Source organism: Micropterus salmoides, unplaced genomic scaffold, assembly GCF_014851395.1.
Source record: "Micropterus salmoides isolate LMB-PRFRI ecotype aquatic unplaced genomic scaffold, ASM1485139v1 Ms_hic_scaffold_11, whole genome shotgun sequence".
Lineage (NCBI taxonomy): Eukaryota > Metazoa > Chordata > Actinopteri > Centrarchiformes > Centrarchidae > Micropterus > Micropterus salmoides.
The window spans coordinates 21,571,754-21,591,636 of NW_024040152.1; the positions used below are offsets into that span (position 1 = coordinate 21,571,754).

The 19,883-nt window shown below is 39.4% G+C and overlaps 1 protein-coding gene across 1 annotated transcript in view; it reads left to right on the top strand.

Moving 5' to 3' along the window:
- LOC119897844 (collagen alpha-1(XIV) chain-like) overlaps positions 1–19,878 on the top strand; it is a 151,233-nt gene extending 131,355 nt beyond the window's left edge. Inside the window, 8 exon segments of the mRNA XM_038711836.1 lie at positions 2,938–2,991; positions 3,118–3,189; positions 6,110–6,145; positions 7,423–7,489; positions 7,694–7,885; positions 11,230–11,307; positions 12,251–12,406; positions 17,203–19,878. Coding sequence (XP_038567764.1) covers positions 2,938–2,991; positions 3,118–3,189; positions 6,110–6,145; positions 7,423–7,489; positions 7,694–7,885; positions 11,230–11,307; positions 12,251–12,406; positions 17,203–17,231 — 684 coding nt within the window. The 3' untranslated portion in view covers positions 17,232–19,878.
- Positions 19,879–19,883: the final 5 nt, after the last annotated feature.

Sequence of the window (19,883 nt, forward strand, 5' to 3'; positions counted from 1 at the left end):
TTCTGCTCAGTTTGAAAGGATTTCAAAGTCAAAAGTGTTTGACTTTTTGAGACCTGGATATTGGGAGGAACTAAGTCTCCTCTAGAGTCCTATTACTGGGTTTACCAGGGCGAGTGTTTACTGTGTGACACCGGAGTGACTCTCACAGAGGAGTTTTCTGATGTCACATACTGGCTCAGCTTTTCAGAGAAGCTCATGCATATGTTATTGTACAGATTTTGTCATGCAGTCAAACACTGGGTTTTGAGAATTAAGCTAAGCTTGATATGCCAGTGGGGAAAATCCTGCTTCAAGATGGGCTGTCCCTCTTTGTCTCACCAAATGGGATTAGAAAAACTGTACAAGCAAGACATAACACATGTCCAGAATACTTTCTAAGAAATCAGAGGAAATGACAGCTATAGTATTTGCTTCATTGTTAGCTCCAAGATTAATCCTCTTTAGATGGAAGGCTGTCTGCCTTTCTCATTTTATACCATGGATCAATGGGGTGGTGATGGAACAGTGGATAAGACACATGCCTTTGATGTGAGAAACCTGGGTTCAAATCCACTGTGAGACACCAATGTATACCTGAGCAAGACACTTAAACCCTTGTTGCTCCAGAGGCATGCAACCTCTGACATATATAGCAATTGTAAGTTGCTTTGGATAAAAGCTTCAGCTAAATGAATAAATGTAATGTAAATGGATCAAGAGGTCATGATGTGTCTTAAAATTGAGAAACAGAGATTTGCTTTAAATGGTTCACTTAAAAAATATTATAGAATCTGGCTCCCCTTTATTGTTTATGTGGAGAATGTGTCCTTTCTGGCATATTGATTGCTAATCTCATTCATAAGTAGATAATCTGACTTTTCTTGAGTGCTAATAAAGATTTTAATACATATTTTTTTGAGGATATTTATTTTCTGTTTCCTGCAGAATTAGATTCTATTTGTGGTGGTAGCTGACTGTTTTTTGCTTTTTTCAAATAGTAGATTTTTTCACTTAATATTAAATAACAGAGTATATAAAACCACTTTTCTACCAAAAGTAACTGGGACTTTTTAGTCCCTGGATCTCTTTTCAAGAAACTAAAAGATAAGAATACATTTAATGCAAACGTACGATCTCAGGCGGACATCAGCGAGACTTGTGTACTATTTGACTATTGACTGTGATTTATTGGTTTGCAAACAGCAGTGGAAAAGAGAGTAGCAGTCGTAGAAAACGCCCGACATGCTCAATTTAAAGCCAGTAGCCTCTAATCGACCATTCAGAAATTCACAAAAATCACTGCAAGACAAGCCCCCTGGAAATGTTTGAAACAGATTAATTGGATAGTTAATCACACTGGTTGGACTGTTCCGCTTTCCTGCGTGTGTTTTTAGAAGTTTATAGGTACGCTGTTGTGCTGATACCTCTTGTCCAGACTGTCTGTGTGCCTCCTCAGGATGAGCCCTTTTAAGTCTTTGAAAATATTTCACAAATTATGTGGATTGAGGGAGCAAAAAGTTAAGAGTTAAAGTTCAGAGAAAGAAGGATTTAACAATAATGTTATCCACTTGCACAAGCAGTTGATATTGACCAGCAGCTATGTACAGCGTGCTAACCTCGACAGCCCAGCTCAGAGTGTGCACAGAGAGGAGGCGCTATTCACAGATTGGTCAATCTGAGAGCGGGGCAAGGAGGTGCTGAGCGAATCGATGTGCTGCTATACAAAGAAATAAGATTTTAACCCATTTTAATTAGTAAAAAAAGAAAATCAGTATGTGGCAGTCAATGTTGATATTGGGCTGCCACAAATAAATCAATGTATGAGACAGTTATATTTATTTTTGCCTTGATCAATATATCTTTGCAGAACACTCTCATACCCATGCCATTATGATATAAAGGGTTCACCATAGTATGACCGGCCTTTTCTGCCATACAATGGAGGATTGAACTTTATGTATACTCTAAATATAGGGAGTTGGCAATTGATTTTTCCTTCTCGGTCATCTGTTGTTTGTACTGTTAACATTGTTTGTTGAATAAGGAAAAATTTGTGTTTAATGCGCCTTCCGAGTTTTTCAACTTAACATATTTTTATTCAATATCTGACACATTGGATTCTCAGTGGTGTCATTCTTAATTTTTACGCATTTCTTTTGTTTTTAAATCATGGCTTCTGGCCTTACAGGGTAAACTGAGTTCCATATAAGGAGAGTGTCCATGTTGAAAGGTCATCAGGCTCTGTATGAGACCACAACGTAACTTTAGACGTCCAAGCTAAAATGAAAGCATTAGCTGAACCTCAGGTTAAACTGTTTTCCAGGAGTTCAAGCTTCCAAAATATGGATTAATAGCACTGAATTTGTTAAGTTTGACTGGCCCATAAATACAGAGATACACCAGAGCCATCATCATGTTATCATATGTCGTGTTATTATACGTCATATTTTACACATTATATTATACATTGACAAAAACAGACCTACAGAATTGTCATACAGTAGGTAGGAATGTACTTTTAAAGTGAAAGCTGCAGTTTTATATTCATGTGTTCTGTTCAAACCACAGCATCATGGTGAAGACATTAAATGGAAGAGATGGTTTAAACAGATTTTTATTAAAACATCTAATTGTGAAAAAGCCAACTGTCAGGAAAATGCACCTGTTTTGTACAAATCTTCTGAAGGTAAAAACCTAACACAAAGGTTTGATTGGAGGCATTTTTTTTGCAGATTTAGAGGTTGGACAAAAGTAGTAGGTGCCACAGTTTCCATCAGTTGATTGTATGTTAATTGTATTAGAAAATATCAGTGTAGTAACATTTTCTTGGTTTATTCTGGAGACTGTCAGGAAATTCCTCAGGTCATTTAGAAAGGGCTTTTGCAAATCTAAGTTCAACTTACAACTGTGAAAGCACACCTAATATTTAATATACTGATTGTACTCTGCTTCTCTCAGGGTCTGCCCGGTAATAATGGACCACAGGGACGGCAAGGACCTCCTGGACCCGTTGTAAGTATTTTTTTCTAATAATTCTCTGCATTGTTTTGTTTGGCAAATCACCCTGATACATGTGCTGACTGATCCTTCTGCTTCCTGTCACCTTCCTTCTTCCTCTCCATCCTGTCTTTCTCTCAGGGAGCACCGGGAGCACCAGGAGCTCCAGGATCTGGTGGGTCAGCAGGGCCCCAAGGAGATCAAGGACCTCCTGTGAGTGAAATATTTTGTTTCATTTTATTAAGATTGGTGTAAAAATGATAATGAATTTGCTCCAGACACAAGAACTATATAAATACATGCAACATAGTATTAACTGTGTAGGATGGGAAAATGTTTGTATTGTCTACTGTGATTTGACCTGAACCTTATCAACCAACCTGCATGTAAACCAAACAAGGTTTAGGAACTTTAAATACATGCTTGGTTTGCCCTAGTCTCACACATTATTCACTTAGGAGAGTTTGAAATAACTTAACAATAAAACAAGGAGGACATGACCTCTCCACTCTTCCTCCTTCTCCGATTTCTCCTCTGTAGATGTTTGTCTCCCATCATGCCTCCCTACATTACAGGAGGACAATATCAGAGCTACACGTTTGTTTAAATATAAATAACATTGCAGTTTGGTTCCAACTCTGACAAGGAGCTCATGCTTAATGGATTGTTTATTTTGCTTCTTTTTTGTCCTGTTCTCCCTTCAGCCTGTTAGTATTGGACACATTCCTCACAATAACAAATGTATCATGTTGTCATGACATTTTGTTAATAAGGCTGATCTGCAAAAGACAAATCCTGGTACACTTATCTCATAAGATGACTAATAAATAGTGCAGTGAGTCACATTTCGTTAAGCTCTGCAAAAGGAAGAAGAAAGATGTGCAAGTGACACAACAACGCAGAAACACAAAGCACAGGAACGGATGCAGAGAAGATGTTGCATTCCAGACTTTGTGTAATGCTAACAGGAACAGATGATACTGTAATGTTGGTGACAGCTAATCTAGTCTCGGGTCAGCTCTACAGGCCAACAGCAAATTCTGGCTCAGAGAGGGAGCGTTATAAATCACTTACAGACACTCTTTCCTCCTCACACACACACACACACACACACACACACATACAAAAAATAACAGTGAGAGATCACATCTGCCTTGTGTCTCTCACATCGAAGACACAGACATCTGACATGAATGTATGCACATGCAGCAAACACACAAATGGAGACAAAGTCAGCTCACACTTTTCTGAGCCACAATCTCCTAAACATCTTAAACTTTTAGTTTCAAACTTTACCTGAACATTAAATTGCTGATTCAGTCCCTGTTCTGCCCCCTGCAACCCTTCGGCAGGTTTCTGCTGCAGGGTAATATTTTTCTTCTTAAACAAGTGTTTTTTTATCTGAAATAGGAGCCATTTGAGTCTGCAGGGACATTTAGCATTTTGCTTCATTATGCCATAACTGACCTTAAGATGTGGAAGTCAGTCCTACCAGCTTTGTCAAGGTCCCTCACATCTGTCCCACTGAGACATTTGTTCAAGGACAGTGGATTTATACCATCGAAGCCAAGATAAAAGGCATGTAAAGATGCAGAGCAGCAGGACATTCTAGAATTTCTTGAGCTTATGTCACCATGTCTAATGTGAAACCCAAAACAGTTCTGTTTTAGGAACGACATGATTCATCTGGAAATGTTGTCCTCTACCTATCAAGATCAATATTCACAAAACGTCCTACTATGGAAAATAACAAATCATATTTTATTTGTAGCTTATAAGTCTTCGTAAAGTGACTTGTGTCCCTTGTCAATAGCATCAAAATCCACCTCCAGGCATTTGGATCGGTGATCACGTTTTGTTTACTGTTTCATATACCTCTGAATTGACAGCTGGCCTCACAAGTCTATCAAGTTGTCGTAGCACTTGATGATGTCCCGAGAGTGCGGGAATGAGTCCAAGTGTGTGTCTGACCTGGACAAAATACTGTTTCTGAATGCGGTTTCCAATGGCTTAATTTATCTTGCTTGACTTGGTAGCAGGTCGCCTTATGTCTGCCAGTTACAAAAGAAAAAAGCAACAATCTTCCTGTGACTGTTTTATCAGTCCACATTGTAGTGCTGTGCAAGAGGAAATAAACGTACTTCCCTCTGTGGATGAACTGTAAAACATTTTGAGCGAAAAAACACTGACTGTATTTGACAGACTCTGCATATACAGGGCACTCTGGGAAGATAGGTTTGATAAAACGATAAAAGAAATCAATTTTTTTATGAGAGATACTGCTGTGTTTTTTAAGCCCAGATACTTTCTTTGGCTCCGTCAACCATGTGATTTGGTTTTCCCATGTCATCCTGATAAGGCGGTAGACATTTATATGCCCAGGAAGACTCAGGCGATCCAGGACAAGACTTTTATTGTGTAGGAGACCTGCACTGAAATTCAGCGGCTGTGTTAAATGTTGGCACCAGCTTTCTGTCATCTGCAATATAATATGCACATGATATGCCAGGCCTGCTCACACATTTTCTCCCATTCTTCCTTATCCACCAACCAACTCACACGCAAACACTCAGCCAGCCAGTCAGTCGGTGGTCAAGGACATGTTTCCCCCAAGATAAACAAGCCTTTATTCAAAAGCTGTAATAGCATCAAACAGATATTCATCATATCAGCTTATTGTTCTGTAGCCAGGAAATATTTGTCTTTTATTTGCCTCTGGATTACAGTGCGTTACACTCCAATATGCATCCACAGTCTTTATGTGCCTGGCAGATTTTTGTGTGTATGTGTGCTTTGTGCACAGATATGCATCTATGTGCTCTCCAGTGTTGGCAGTAGCAGAAACCAAGCCAATCCAAGGCACAGACATTGCTCTCTGTTTGTGGGCACATAAGCTCATGTATGTGTTGCCTTTAGGACACAAATAACCTGGACACAATGTAAATGCATTTAGTTATACCAGCTGTTAGAGAAGGAAAAGTCTGTGTGTGTTTAAGTGGCATAAAGAAAAGAAGAAGGATTAAGAGTAATGGGGTGGGGACAAAGGAGAGAGGGGAAGAGAGATGAGCATGGCTATTTCTGAGTACACATCCCAGTCAAATGTTTATTCTCCTCCTGTGCTTTAATGTTCCAGGGTCCTGCTGGTACCAAAGGCGATAAGGGAGAACGAGTAAGTCATTTCACTCACACACCTCAACCACTATTTAGAGAAAATCAAGTTTTACTGCTTCACTTTGCAGTGGAAATGTTATTATTTTGCTGGCGTAAAACTCACGACATTTACTCGCTGATGCTTCACACCCTTCTTTTGAAGAAACCAAATTACTCTCTAAATTAGTCTTTTGCATCAACGTTCACTTTATTTTACTCCTTCAACCTTGTTTATATAACTACATCAAATTGGTGTCTGTGATTTAAATTTGCAGCAGACCAGGGTCTGTATTTTTTGTTGACACAGTAGCTGCAGACGGCTTGAGAGACATGCTACATGCCAACTTGAATCATAACCCGTAAATTCCTATTCCTGCCCAAATTTAACAACTGTTAGGCACATTTGTACCTCGCTGCGGTTAATTTACGTTGGACTCTACATGAAAGTCTCTTAAAAAGAAGATGACAGGATTTTCTCCTTGGTGTTGTGCATTATGTGGCCCAGCTTTGAATATTCTGGTTAGTATCTGGTTAGTATCTTGCATAACTCATTTCACATTAAATTATAGGGTAATAATTGAACAGGGGAAAAGTAAACATTTAATACAAAGTTTTTTTCTATAATATGTATTTTGCTATATAGACATTAGATGTCACATCAAATGATTGTATGATGATGATTAGTACAAGGCAAAACAGGAAACTGCCAGCTGTTGAATTCATTATAAACATCAGTCAAACAATGACACCATTTTGATTTAAGATGCACGTATGGCTTTTCAATATTACCATACATCTTATGGTAGAGGTGTGATCAAGACCGCTTTAACATCTTCAAAGACAAGTCTCATAACAATCAACCAATACGGGTTTTGTGCCAATTAAGCATCTCATAATTTATATCTTTTCGATGGAATATAATTTAAAAGTGGTTTTCCAGCGATTTGGTACTTATATAAAGAAAGATGGAGAACTTGACACATTTTTTAAAAACCTGGTCAAAATCAAGGCAAAATGTGTTACTCGACTCACTTAAAGTCAACATACAATACAATACATACAATTAAATTGTGTAATTTACCAGTACTCTGTACTTTGCTGTCATAAGTGTTCTATCTGTTATGGCCAATATAGAGTGTGGTATAAAGGCAGAATAACACACCCACAAAACTCCCGCCCACCAATTTATCAACCACTAGTCTGGGTGTTTATGTTCCTGTGGTTGCCCAAAAAGAAAAAATGGTACCGTGTGATTGTGTAATATCAGGCCTTAAAAGCTCCATGTTTGTTCTTCAGGGTGATGTGCAATCCCAGGCTGCTGTGCGTGCAATTGCACGGCAAGTGTGTGAACAGCTTATCCAGAGTGAGTAATCACTGATTTTTACACATTAGCACCACATGTTATTGAGTACAATCTCTTTGCTGAAAATGTGCCATGTGACCTCTACTGGCTTCACTTCTTTTCTTTTCTCTTCTTCTATTCTTTTCTCTTTCATTTGTGGTACAATATCATGATGAAGAAATGAAAATTAAGCTCATTCTAAATCACCTGCCTTGCCGCTTGCAGGCCACTTGTCTCGCTATAACTCCATACTGAACCAGATCCCCAGCCAATCGTCGGTGTCAGTCCGAACAGTACCCGGACCACCAGGAGAGCCGGGAAGGACAGGCCCCCCAGGACCTCAGGGAGAGCAAGGCCCACCCGGCAGGCCAGGCTTCCCTGGTAGCAACGGCCAGAACGGACAACCGGGAGAGCGAGGTGAGAGAGGAAGATGTTTGAAGAGTTATTTACAGGATGCACAACTCATGTCAAGAGAGAGGCCGACAGAGGAAAATATACTTGGCAATTTCCATACATATATTACTCTCACGGTAATGTACAGACTGATACAATCCATCTTTAGCTCTTCATTGTTTGGGTTGTATCTAGACACTCTGACGACATGCCATTTTATGTTAGCATCAGAAATGGTGAAGAAAGATTTGAGTATTTATTTGACCGCCCTGAGCAGGTGATAATCCAAAGTGGAAATAAGATGACATATAAAATTTGGAAAAAATATACTATGCAGTATAGAGGATTATGGTTCAGAAAAACACACATTATATGAGGCCATTGTGTTTTCTTTTATTTATTTATTTAATGCCTTTATTACAGAGCTGACAGGAAAATGAGAGAGAGAGAGAGAGAGAGAGAGAGAGAGAGAGAGAGAGGTGGGGAGTCACATACAAGTTCCCTAGTTGGACTCCAGGGACATTGTGGTTTATGGTCAGCCCCTTAAATACCTGACACACCTAGGCGTTTTGATTCTCTACTATAGTTTACAATTAACAAATGGGTCCCTGGTTTGGAAGGATGAATTCTATTCTATTAGGTAAGGGAAGTGTGATTCACACACAAAAGTCTGTTTACAGGTCTTCATTAAAGTTGTGTAAAGCCTTTTTGAGGGAGCTGTGTGAAGTCTGATAAATTAGCTAGAGTGATGTCAGTAGAGTCATTATTGGTTGGGGCCAAAGACTGTAAGTTTGAAAATGTTTAAAATCTGTCAGTGTGGAGTTAGAAAGAATTGAGCTTACCAGACCCTCTGTAGCTCGCTCCTCATCTCTGCTTGAGGCTAGAAGCTCAAGGCTACATTAGCCGCTACTAACATAAAGCATCAGCCAAATGGTCAGCGGCCCATGGAATAAACAAGAAGATATCTCTGCTTCTGCTGTATCGTTTTGATCATTAAAAAAAACCTTTTTCTAACGAGAGACATGATGCAAAAGAAGTGTGAAGACCACACTATCATTTTAATTGCAGACAGAGATATAAAGATGACAGTACAAATATTCAATACTGTAATCAGCTAACCCAAACTTATGATTTCTACTATGATCTCTAATTATTAACCTTAAAGTGCAATTGATGTACTTAAATCTGTTCAAAAATAGAATAAAACAAACTCTTAAAAATTTATAAAGTACTCACGTGGATGTAAACATTTTAGTCCATTTTAAAGCAAAACAAAAAAGTGAACTTCAGGAAAACTTTTTTTTGTCCTTTGCAAAATATATTATTATTATAACTGTCTCGATTTTTGTCTTCACTTCCATCATTTCCTGTTGGTGTCACTCTGAATGAGTTATATATCCAGCTATTTGGATAAAGATTGTTATTGTGATGTGATTGTATAAACCTCTGCTGTTGTAATAAATGTTAACGTAGAGCAAACGTGTCCAGCTGTTTGAGGGCCATGTGGTTGTAAAATAATCAAAAAGCATTACTGTATGTAAAGTGATGCATTTTCCTTGACAACAATAGTCAGGGTCCATTACTGAGAGAATAGAACAGAATAATGCGACCAGAAAGTCTCCATGGCTCCAGTTGGAGCTTCAACCTGCCCGACTGTTTGCTGCTATTCGTGGTCTGGCCTGCTCTCTGAGCTCTCAGAGCTCCCAAAAAGGTTCAGTCCAGGCCAGAAGACAGTAACTCCAGTATCCATGAAGTCATTCCCCCTGCCTTTATGAGGCTCCGTCTTCATCACTAAAACACGCAGCCCACACTGAAGAACCACATACCGAAAGAGCCTTCACACGCAACAGGGTTAGGAAAGCTGAGAGCAGTCAAACGGCTGTCAGGAAATGTCCAGCATGGTTACGTCCTCCTCAGCGGTTCAGACCTTTTGATTCTCCCGAATAACATTTACGACCTGCAGTCACTGGTACCCCCCCACCCCCACCCCACACACACACTCACACTTTATTTGATTGTTTTATAGGATAAACTGAAACTAGAGTAGGCCACATATTATAAAAGATGTATGGCTTACTTAAGAAAATTACACGTTATTAAGTCAGATGGTCCGTGTAAGGCTGATACCAGAATGAGGAAGAAAGCTGCGCTCAGGCTCAACAGATGAAAGCATTATTAACCACATACAATACTGTCCCGAGCATGTGTGTCAGCTAGCAGCCTTTACAAAGACAGAATATCGCAACATGAGACCGCCAGTGTAGAGAATATATTTTTTACTCGAGGTAATGTAAAATGTTTTCTCCTCTACCTCCTTGTGTTTACTTCCTCTTTACCGATGCAATTGATTAAGACAGCCATAAAAGCAGTGGGACAGAAAATCTGCAGATCACCAGTTTTATGTGCTTCTCTAATATTAGAGTGAATGAAAAATATTCCATTAAGTCATTCAAACAGCTGCAGCACTGGACAGCAGCGCAGAGCTGACTCCGGGTCTGACATACATTTTATTAGACTGATCATCCAAGAACCATTCATCCAGCATGTTTCTCTAAAAGATTTACAACGTAAAACCGATGTTGGAATAGAAAGTGATGGAAGAATTATTTAGATAATACTCCATTACAATTAAACATCCTGCATTCAAACTCAAATCCAGTCCAAATTAAATGAGCAAAATTGATTTGAAGTATAAAATGTCGAAGTAGGCATCAAAAACTGGCTTTGATATTTTTATTTAATTAAAACTGATGCACTAGTATGTACGTAGCATTTAACTATTATAGCTGGTTGTGGTGGAGCTAGTTTTAACTGCTTTAGTAGTTAGTTAGTTTATTCATGTGGTTACCAAATAAGGGTTGGTCCTCCAAAGGGTCCCAAGATAAATCTGAGGGGTCCAGAGAAAATTAATGATAGCTGGACAGATTAAACAACAAAGTTTGGCGTGACAAATCTCATTTTGTGGACTTTTTGTGTATAAAATGCTTTTTTGTAAAAATAATAATTTGACCTCTTTTGTCCCTCAAACAGTAATTTGCAACCAAGTGTATAGGGGAAGTGCTAATAAGTCATGGATATCAGAAGGGTTTTAATCTTTAGAAATGCAATGTATTTTATAAGCCTATTATAATATAAAACTATAGCTCTCAGATAAAAGTAGTACAGTAAAATGTGCAATATTACCCTCTGAAATGTAGTGATGTAGAAGAATACAGTAGTAGAAAGACTAAAGGTTAAGGACAAGTAGTAAATGGTCAATTTTGCAAACACTTAATATACCCTTAAGCAGCTGTGTGTGAATAAAAAAAGCAAAGTGAGATGTGATTTTGAGTTTAATGTTGATCCCTTTGAACTGTGTTTGTTTACAGGTCTGCCGGGAGAGAAGGGTGAGAGGGGGAATCCAGGCATTGGGAGTCAGGGACCTCGAGGACCACCCGGACCTCCAGGTAAGATACAGACCTAATACACAGTCCTGAGGGTGCTAGATAAGCTAAAACATCTGAATCCATTCACTCCAGTCTCGATACTCAGATAACATTTGGAGGTAATGTAGCCTTTTCAGGATATGACCATTTAGAGTTGTTCTGCTCCTGAACATTTGTCCTTGTTGTTTTCTAGCTGCGTCCAAAACTGGAGCTAGCTATGTGGAATGTTTCCTCTGAACACAACCAAAAATGTTTTAAATATTGAAACAACAGAACAGCACAGAGACTTAATGGATCTGTTTTTCTCTCTGTTAAATCTTTGTCTGAGAAAAGCAAGCAGACGTTTTGGACCATGAATAAAATTCTCTGTATTGATTTTCCTGTGCACTGTGTGGAGTTTGAGGTTTGTGTTATGAAAATATGTCAGTGCTGGGATTTTCTATTTACTGTTGCGTGATCAATACTCACAGAACAAGCTGACAAAACTCCCTGAAAACATTTATATGATCAGATAACTGCTAAAAAACTTCCACAAACTTCAGTATATTTAAAAGGAAATATATATAAGTATACAGGAGAACTCTGTCTTCATCCGCTGTGCTTTTCTGGAATATTTGTGGGACAATAATTTTAGCACTTGGCAAGTGGCACTCCCCTCAAAATATTGATTTCATATTTCTGCCTACTGCTGACATGAGTCCTGATGGAGCAGTTTCTCTTCTGTAAACAGAAAACTCTGGCTAAATGTCAGCTAAGAACTGTGTTGTTCCTGCTCCTGCCCCCAGGACATTCACTATCATCTCCCTTATCCAGAAATGACAATCATGTCAATGGCACATTCTCGCTTTATTTCCCTCCCCTCTCACCAGATGTCACACTGCCGGAGTCCTTTTACCGAATTTTTATTGACGACTGACTTTGTATATTAGCACATCTTTGACTCAGACTCTCCCTCCATCCTCAGGTCTGCCAGGTGAAGGACGGACAGGCAGCCAGGGCCCCCCCGGTCGGCCTGGAAGCCCGGGGACACCGGGGAGGCCGGGGAATCCAGGTAGCACAGGACCAGCTGGCTCACCAGGATACTGTGACCAGAACTCCTGTATTGGGTACAACGTTGGAGGTAAACATCATCCAGCTGCTGTTTAAGCATCGGTAACACTTCACTTGAACCCCCCTTATTATTTAGCATTTAGATACATATACATAAATTTAAAAGATAGTTTAAAACACTATATAATGTAGTTGTAAGCCAATATAAGTAGATTTAAAGTTTTTATTAAGATAAAGTATTTGTTAACAATTATAACTTCTCCTAGGAAAATATACACATTTTATATTATGTGTTTTACTATATTTGATTCAATATCTGTTTATATACCAGTATCCACCTATGGGTGCCCACATAAGGTGTTATAGTTGCAGACAAAACATTAATAAACATCTCATTGAGTAGTGTGTTATAAAACATTTATTAAATATTTATATACTCCTTATGAATATGAAATTATGGGGAATAACAGTTATCAATTGCCTAAGCAGTAGGTTGATGCTCTAAGATAATAATCTGAATAAACTGAAACAGCTTGTTTGGGTTCACACACACATTCTCACACCAGGGAAGTGCCAAGAGATGCTCTCAGCATACTGGAGGCCAGTGGTTCCCAAACTGTGAGGGAACAGAGGCCCTACAGGGGAGCTTGCATTACAAAGATGAAGAAAAATGTGGAGTGATACAAACGTAGATGCCAGCAGGCTGTCATGATTAAGGGTTAGCAAGATTTATGTCATGTCAAGTACAAGATGACAGGGAACAAAAGTAAAACAGGTGATGCACATTGAGCAGCCACATCAAATGTCAAATTCAAAACATGAAGAACCTATCTTGCTTTTCTTTAGTGTCTAATATCTAAAAGAGTTTGGATAAAGTTTAGCTGGCATTTTTCATTTGCACAACAGAAATTAATGAAAAACATGTTCTTAACAATCTTGTTGTTATTTAGGGGGTTTTTTTCGGCTTCCAAAAGGAGAATAACAAGAAAACAAATGCTTAGAAAATGCAGCTGTAGACAAATGAACACAAAAGCACACATTGGTACACTGAAGGTCAGGTTCTGGCAGTGGAAACAAAAATAATATTTTTAGTGGAATATGTTCCCAAACGTAGTCAAAACACAAAATATCCAGACTTTACAAAAACATTCTTTGCTGTTTATTTAGACCTTATTTCTCCTTTTGCAACAGAGAATTAACTTACTTCTGTCATTTTACACTTTCAAAAGACTTGTTCAGAGCGACTGTCAGCATTATACTACTAAAGAATCAATTCAGACATTTGGTTATTTGTTTAATTTTTAAAGGGGCATTGTGTAGTTTCCAGCGGCCACTAGCGGTGCAGTTTTAAGACTGCAACCAGGCGTGTGCTTGTACGCGTGCTCGCTTGAACTCATGAGCGACCAGAATCCGAAACACAACCGCTTTCATAGAGAAATCCTGCAATAAGCGCAGGAAAACCAGCATGCAGGCTGTGGCTTTTCACTCAGACGTGTTCAGGCTCTGTTACTTCAACGTTAACATCTCAGAGGCGGATCGACACCGGCGCCGTACCTTTCATTCAGCGCAGCGACATATTGGCACAGTAACGTTACTCCCGAAAAGGCAAAATGAGAGAGGCTATAGACAGGTAGGGAGCCAGCTTCACACAACATGCTGGAAACTCGGGTAAACTCGCCTGCTGCTTTCAGTAACTGTCTTTACTATCTGTGTATCTGTCACCGGAGCCTCAGCAATTTCAGCACAGCTGCATGTTTTGGATGATAATGAAACTGTTAACGATAGTGAACTGGACTGAATATTATAATGAGATTGTGTCACACTTTATAGTAGTTAGACCGCAGTAAGTAAATTTACTGTAGTGTTAGTGGATGGCTCTTCCTCTGCGTTGTATATTATGTGGGCCATGTTAGTTACAGCGACTGAGAGGTGGAGAAGCTGTGTACCTGAGTATTGGTAAAAGACAAAAATCTAAATTGTAGGTTATGAAGCAAACAGCGGCAGGTCCGAGCTACTGTAGCGTTAGCTGGCTGCTCGTGGCTGCATCACTATGGGATAGTAAACAAATCGCTCCACATTTGCTTTTTACCGTTACATCATTTCTTGCAGACTTTGACACTTTGACATAACAGTGGTACAGAGGAAAGTAACATGGGTTGCATTAGTTGATGAAGTAATGTGAAAGCGATATAACTTTGCACCGGATAACATTAGCAACTGCTCGGCGTTAGCTAGCGAGCTAACGCTATCTAACTTGAGCCAACTGAAGCACAAAATCAAAATATGTTTTACATGCTTTGTAGTAATGTTAGCTTACCTGTCAAATAGGATGAAAGCAAACTCTGGGTCTGTTTTTATACCCAAAACAAAGCGGAGGTTTCTCCATGATTCAAAAGCCCTGCCGATGATTCGTGTTTTCGTCTGAAGTCGATCCTATTCACATTAGGCCTGACGAGCTTCAGCAGATAAAACTTTTTTTTGTTTTTTATCCTTATGTGGAGTTTGTGTTGGAGTCTGTGTTGTGCTGGGAGCAGGTCGTTTCTTAGTGTTAGCAGACTCCATGTTGTAAGTTGCAGTGTCGTCGCTGCTGAGTGCAAAGTCAGTAGACAAAGCGAGAGCCTCGGGAGCGCGCGTGCAGGTGTCAGTCACTGGATTTCGCGGAAAATCCGACCCCGAGCCTTCAAATAGGAATAGAAATACTTGCCTTCAGAGTTAATAGCCAAACCCGGTAAGTGGATCATTTTAATGTCAGATTACAACCCCTTCACACACAGGCAATAAATAAAGGATCAATTTTAGTAGAAAAACTACATATAGCCCCTTTAATATTCTGTCACTTATTGACATAAACAGCTTAAACAGTCTAACCCTGCCCAGTCTCTCCACCTTATAAACCATATTTTGTACGTACCAAACACTGAAATATTGTTTTCACAGTGACAGCCAGCTTTCAGTTAGTTATTGTCTCATAAAGCTCTCAGAGAATTGGAGAGTAATCTGGCCTTTATGTTTGTTCCAATGATGGATTTAGAAGTTAACTGTGTCACTGACTGAAGGTATTTGTCTGTATTGAGATCTAATAAAATTTGCCGTTGCACACACATTCAGACATACACTGAGCATCCTTGAATATCCACACTGACAAGGACCGTACATGGCTTAATGGGTCCATTGTCTCAGCGAGGACATTGCACGTTAACAGTCGTCATAATGAAATACCATGTGCTAGAACTAACTGATGGATGAGACATTACTTCATCCATCAAACCAGGTTTATTTTACATACATGGATTCCAGTCAATATTTTATTTTAATTTTATGACTTAAGAGAGTGTTTCCTGTTATTCCCAACCGTGGGAAGGATCAAATGCATCCTCTGTGACCACTTAAAAGGAAAACTACAATTATAAAATTTAAAAAAGTATGGGGAGTATTGTTCCTTTCACAGCAGCTAGATTTTAATCGTTAATTTGGCATTGTGACTTTTACAGGGATATTACAGTTTACTAGTATTTTTCCTACGTACCCTGCTCTCTGTGAATCTTTTCATACTAAATGCCTGAAAGGTTACATTATTTTTTAAATGTCTGTGTCCACTGCCATGGATGTGAGTAAACTAATAGATCAAAAAGTATGATTTCACTTCTTATTTAAAAATGGAATTAGTAACTTTACTGCATTTAGTTAAATTAATTATCCCTCTTGGCATAGACTACAGGTGCAATTCCCCTATTTTTCAGAGAGGCTGCCACCTTTTAAAGACGGTTGGAAATTGAGCTAAGCTAGGCAAAATTCAGTATTCACCATTAAGCACATCTTGGAACTGTATGCAGATACATAAAAATGGCATCTGTGATTATATATCATTAGCTAAATCATTCTTTTAAAATATTTTTGTTTTGGAAATGCTCCCATTTTTATTATTCATGTCGTCTATTAAATATAAGGCTACAGCTAGTAGCCTCTTAGCTTTGCTTAGCATAGAGACTAAAAACAGGGGGAAACAGCAGCTAGCCCGGCTCCTGACGAAGAAGTAGTCTGGCACATAACTCCCAGTGAAATTGTTTTTCACAGTTTTTGTACAGGTTAAACAAAGAAGATACAAAATGTTAATAAGTGAGCTTTAGAGCTGCTGGTAGACATATTTATTAACCTTCGGACAGAGCCAGAGTTGCTGTTTCTAGTCTTTATGCTAACCTGAGCTAATTACCTGCTGGCTGTAGCTTCAAATTTAATGGTCAGGTCGACATGTCATGTTGTTATAAGCATATCGTGCTGGTAAAAATGTCCATACAGTTGTCCAAATCTGGTTAGTAAGTAAGTGGCAGCTGTTAAATACTTTCATAATTCACTTTTAAATGAGTATTTGCGGAGTATGTGGTATATGTGGTGAAACACTGCAGTTCTGGTGTGTGTAACTGCAAAAACATTGACTGTGTTTGATTCAGTGTTACTCACAAGGCATGTTTTTCTTGGTGTGCTCTGTATGTACACTGCTGTACTACTGTTCTTTATTTGTCCTTTCTCATGTACAGAAAGAGAAATAGAGATCTGACACATTTTCCCCCTTTCCAAACATTTCATATGAATGTCTTAATATTTACATGAACTAAATTTATTGTAAGAATTTCTCGGGGGTGGGTGTATTTTCTTCCTCCAAAAGAGAGAAGCAGATTCCAACACTTATCGCTCTACCTCTAACCACAACCCAACAGCTGGGGTTCAGTCAGAGCGGTTTGAGAGGTTTGACTCTTGGGTGTCGTTGGGTTTTCCTCCTGATATGAGGTAACATCTTCTCTCTGACTCTCTTTTTTTTTCTTCTCCCTTTGTTCCCTTCCCTCTGCCTCTTCCTCTTTCCGACTGAAGTTCAACAGGACTATGGGAATGATTACTGAGGAACATTCTCCAACCGTCCTCCTCTCCTCCTCCTCCTCCTCCTCCTGTGCCCTGTACATAAGACTAGAAACTAAGGAAGTTAGATCAATTCAATTATTTCTCAGCAATCAATCAATTAGGAATCCATATTTCTTGGGATGGATAATTACTCCTGACCCTGGGGTTTAAACTTTCATCCCTGCAGCAGCGGTTTATGAATTGTGTTTCTCCTTTCTCCAGAGACTTTCTTTTTCCAAATGACTCTTGCAACCAACATGTAATTTTGGCAGGATCTACAAATCGTTTTATTCACCCATTTAAGTTAAAAAGCAAGGTGGCTCCATAATAGAACAAGTGACGTAAGGCTACTTTGTGCCCACATTTTGGTCTGGCGTAAATTTTTAGAAGCATGATGCTCTGTGGTTCCTTATGAGTAGAAAATGGATTCACTTCTGCTATCAGTCAACTTTCTTGGTCTAATTGGATCATTAATCTGGCTGTTTAATCATTTGGTAATCTCAGAGACAAAAATAGATTATTTTACCTTCCCTCAAGACCAAACAAAACCCCCGTAATGCTGCTGTGATGATCACCACCACTGATCCCAGTACCATCTGTCAACAAATACTCATATACACACAATGCTTTTCTGCAGCAGCCTCTGCTTCAAGCTCAAATCTCTTCAAAACTAATCCCATCTTTCAGCTGATGAATCAGCTAAATAGTGATGAATTGCTTTGATGCTGATTGGCTGCGTTCAATACTGAACAACTCCTCTATCTGTATATCTCATATACTGTAAGCTGGGCGTGAAATCTAAATTTTACCCCCTAATGTGACCCAGATGTGATCTTTTTATTTCTTGAAAAATTATCAAATCTGGGCAATATTGGCTAGAAACAAGATTTTTCTTCAATATTCAATGCGACTCCTGTTCAACTTGTTTTGTAACCTTTTACTAGAGCACTGCCTCCTTATTGCTTTTAAGTGGTGGTGGTGGTGGTGGCATTTAAGGTGGTTTTAATCCCAAAGTCCGCCTTAACTTTGCTCCATGCTCACACGTTGGTGGTGGTGGTTTTATGTTAGCTGCGGTGATCCAGAAACATTCTCTCAAAACTGACCCTGAATATTCCCACCACCCCAGTCCAACCCTTGCCTCATGGCGGCTACCAGCCCTACAACCAGCCGTACAACCCTGCTGCAGTGGCTTACAACAATGACCAAGGAGGCGAGGAGGAGGAGGAGGAGGAGGAGGGAGAGGAAGAGCAGGACCCCTATTACCGTGGTTATCCCCCTGAGTACTACCCCCAACAGGCCCACGGCCACCACGGTTATCGCTCAAGCCCCACCCACTCTGAGGACACGGAGCTGAGGTCGCCGGGCGTTGCCAAGAGGTTTCCTCGTGATGTTGTCATGGAAGAGAGTGAGGAGGGAGGACTTTAGAGGAAGGATGGACTCACCTAAAGTGCTTGAGCCCTGCACGCCACAACACACACACACACACACACACACACACACACACACGCACACACACACACACACACACCTGATATTCACACATGGAAACAAATCAGACACTAACATGCACATACACATTGTCCCCCATCTGAAACTGTGGTGAGAACCCCCTCCCCTGTGTATCCAGTGGTTTCCTCCTCCAGGTGAAACAATGTAAATAGCTCTGGGGACTCCTGTACAATATCTCTGTAAAAGGGGGGTCCGAAAAGTGCCTGATCTATGTTTGCATCGTCCAGTGGTAATGTAAAGGTAAGACCTCTCACAGCTGATTTCTGGACTGAAACCCTTCTTTTTGTGTGAAGCTGCATGTCTCCTTTGAGCCGACCATTCAGTGTGTAACTGGACACGTGCATCTTGTTTTGTTTGTACGCAATTAGCTAGATTATTTTACAATTCAAATTGAGGACGATGAGCCGGCAACATTTGTACAGGCTGCTTTTTATAACGATAAATCACGAGTCTTTACTTCAGTGTGTAAAGGAATATTGAATTGTTTTTGAAGTGATTTTCTCCGTACAGTATTGTGTTGAGTTTGCTTCTTTTGACAGAGTTTAGCCCCCTAAATTGATGCATCAACTTTCTATTGAATTTTACCTCAACACTGTCGAATGCAAATCAAATTTAGTTTTTAAAATTATCTTTTTTTATTCAGAGAAATCTGGCTACCTTTACATTTCACCCTGCGATATTTCACCCTGTTCCTGCAAAGATGGACCAGGTTCCTTCTGGGTTTTAGTACTCAGACTTGTGGTGAATTAAGAGGACAAATCTGTATTTGTATTTTTTTGTTTTTTTAATTCTTCTTATGCAAAGTCAGGTCTGCTTACCTGGAAGCTATTTCCTCACTGGCTGACCTCTGATCTTTTGCTGGAATGACACCTGGAGCCAGTTATTATTTAAAACGGCAGATTCTAAGCTCAGTGAAACCAAAAGCACTGAACTACAAATGTAATGTAATGTAACCCCCCCCCCCCAGCACTGAAGTTAAGCTGTGAGCTGGCCCTGGTCTATTTGAGATTTAAACTATTGACCTATTTAACATTTTAAATCATGTGTCTCACCACCACGCCCCTTAGTACAATATGAACTTATTTATTTTGTATTTTGTTTGCTTTTATAACCAATAAATCTGTTATGAATCTATAAAAATATGT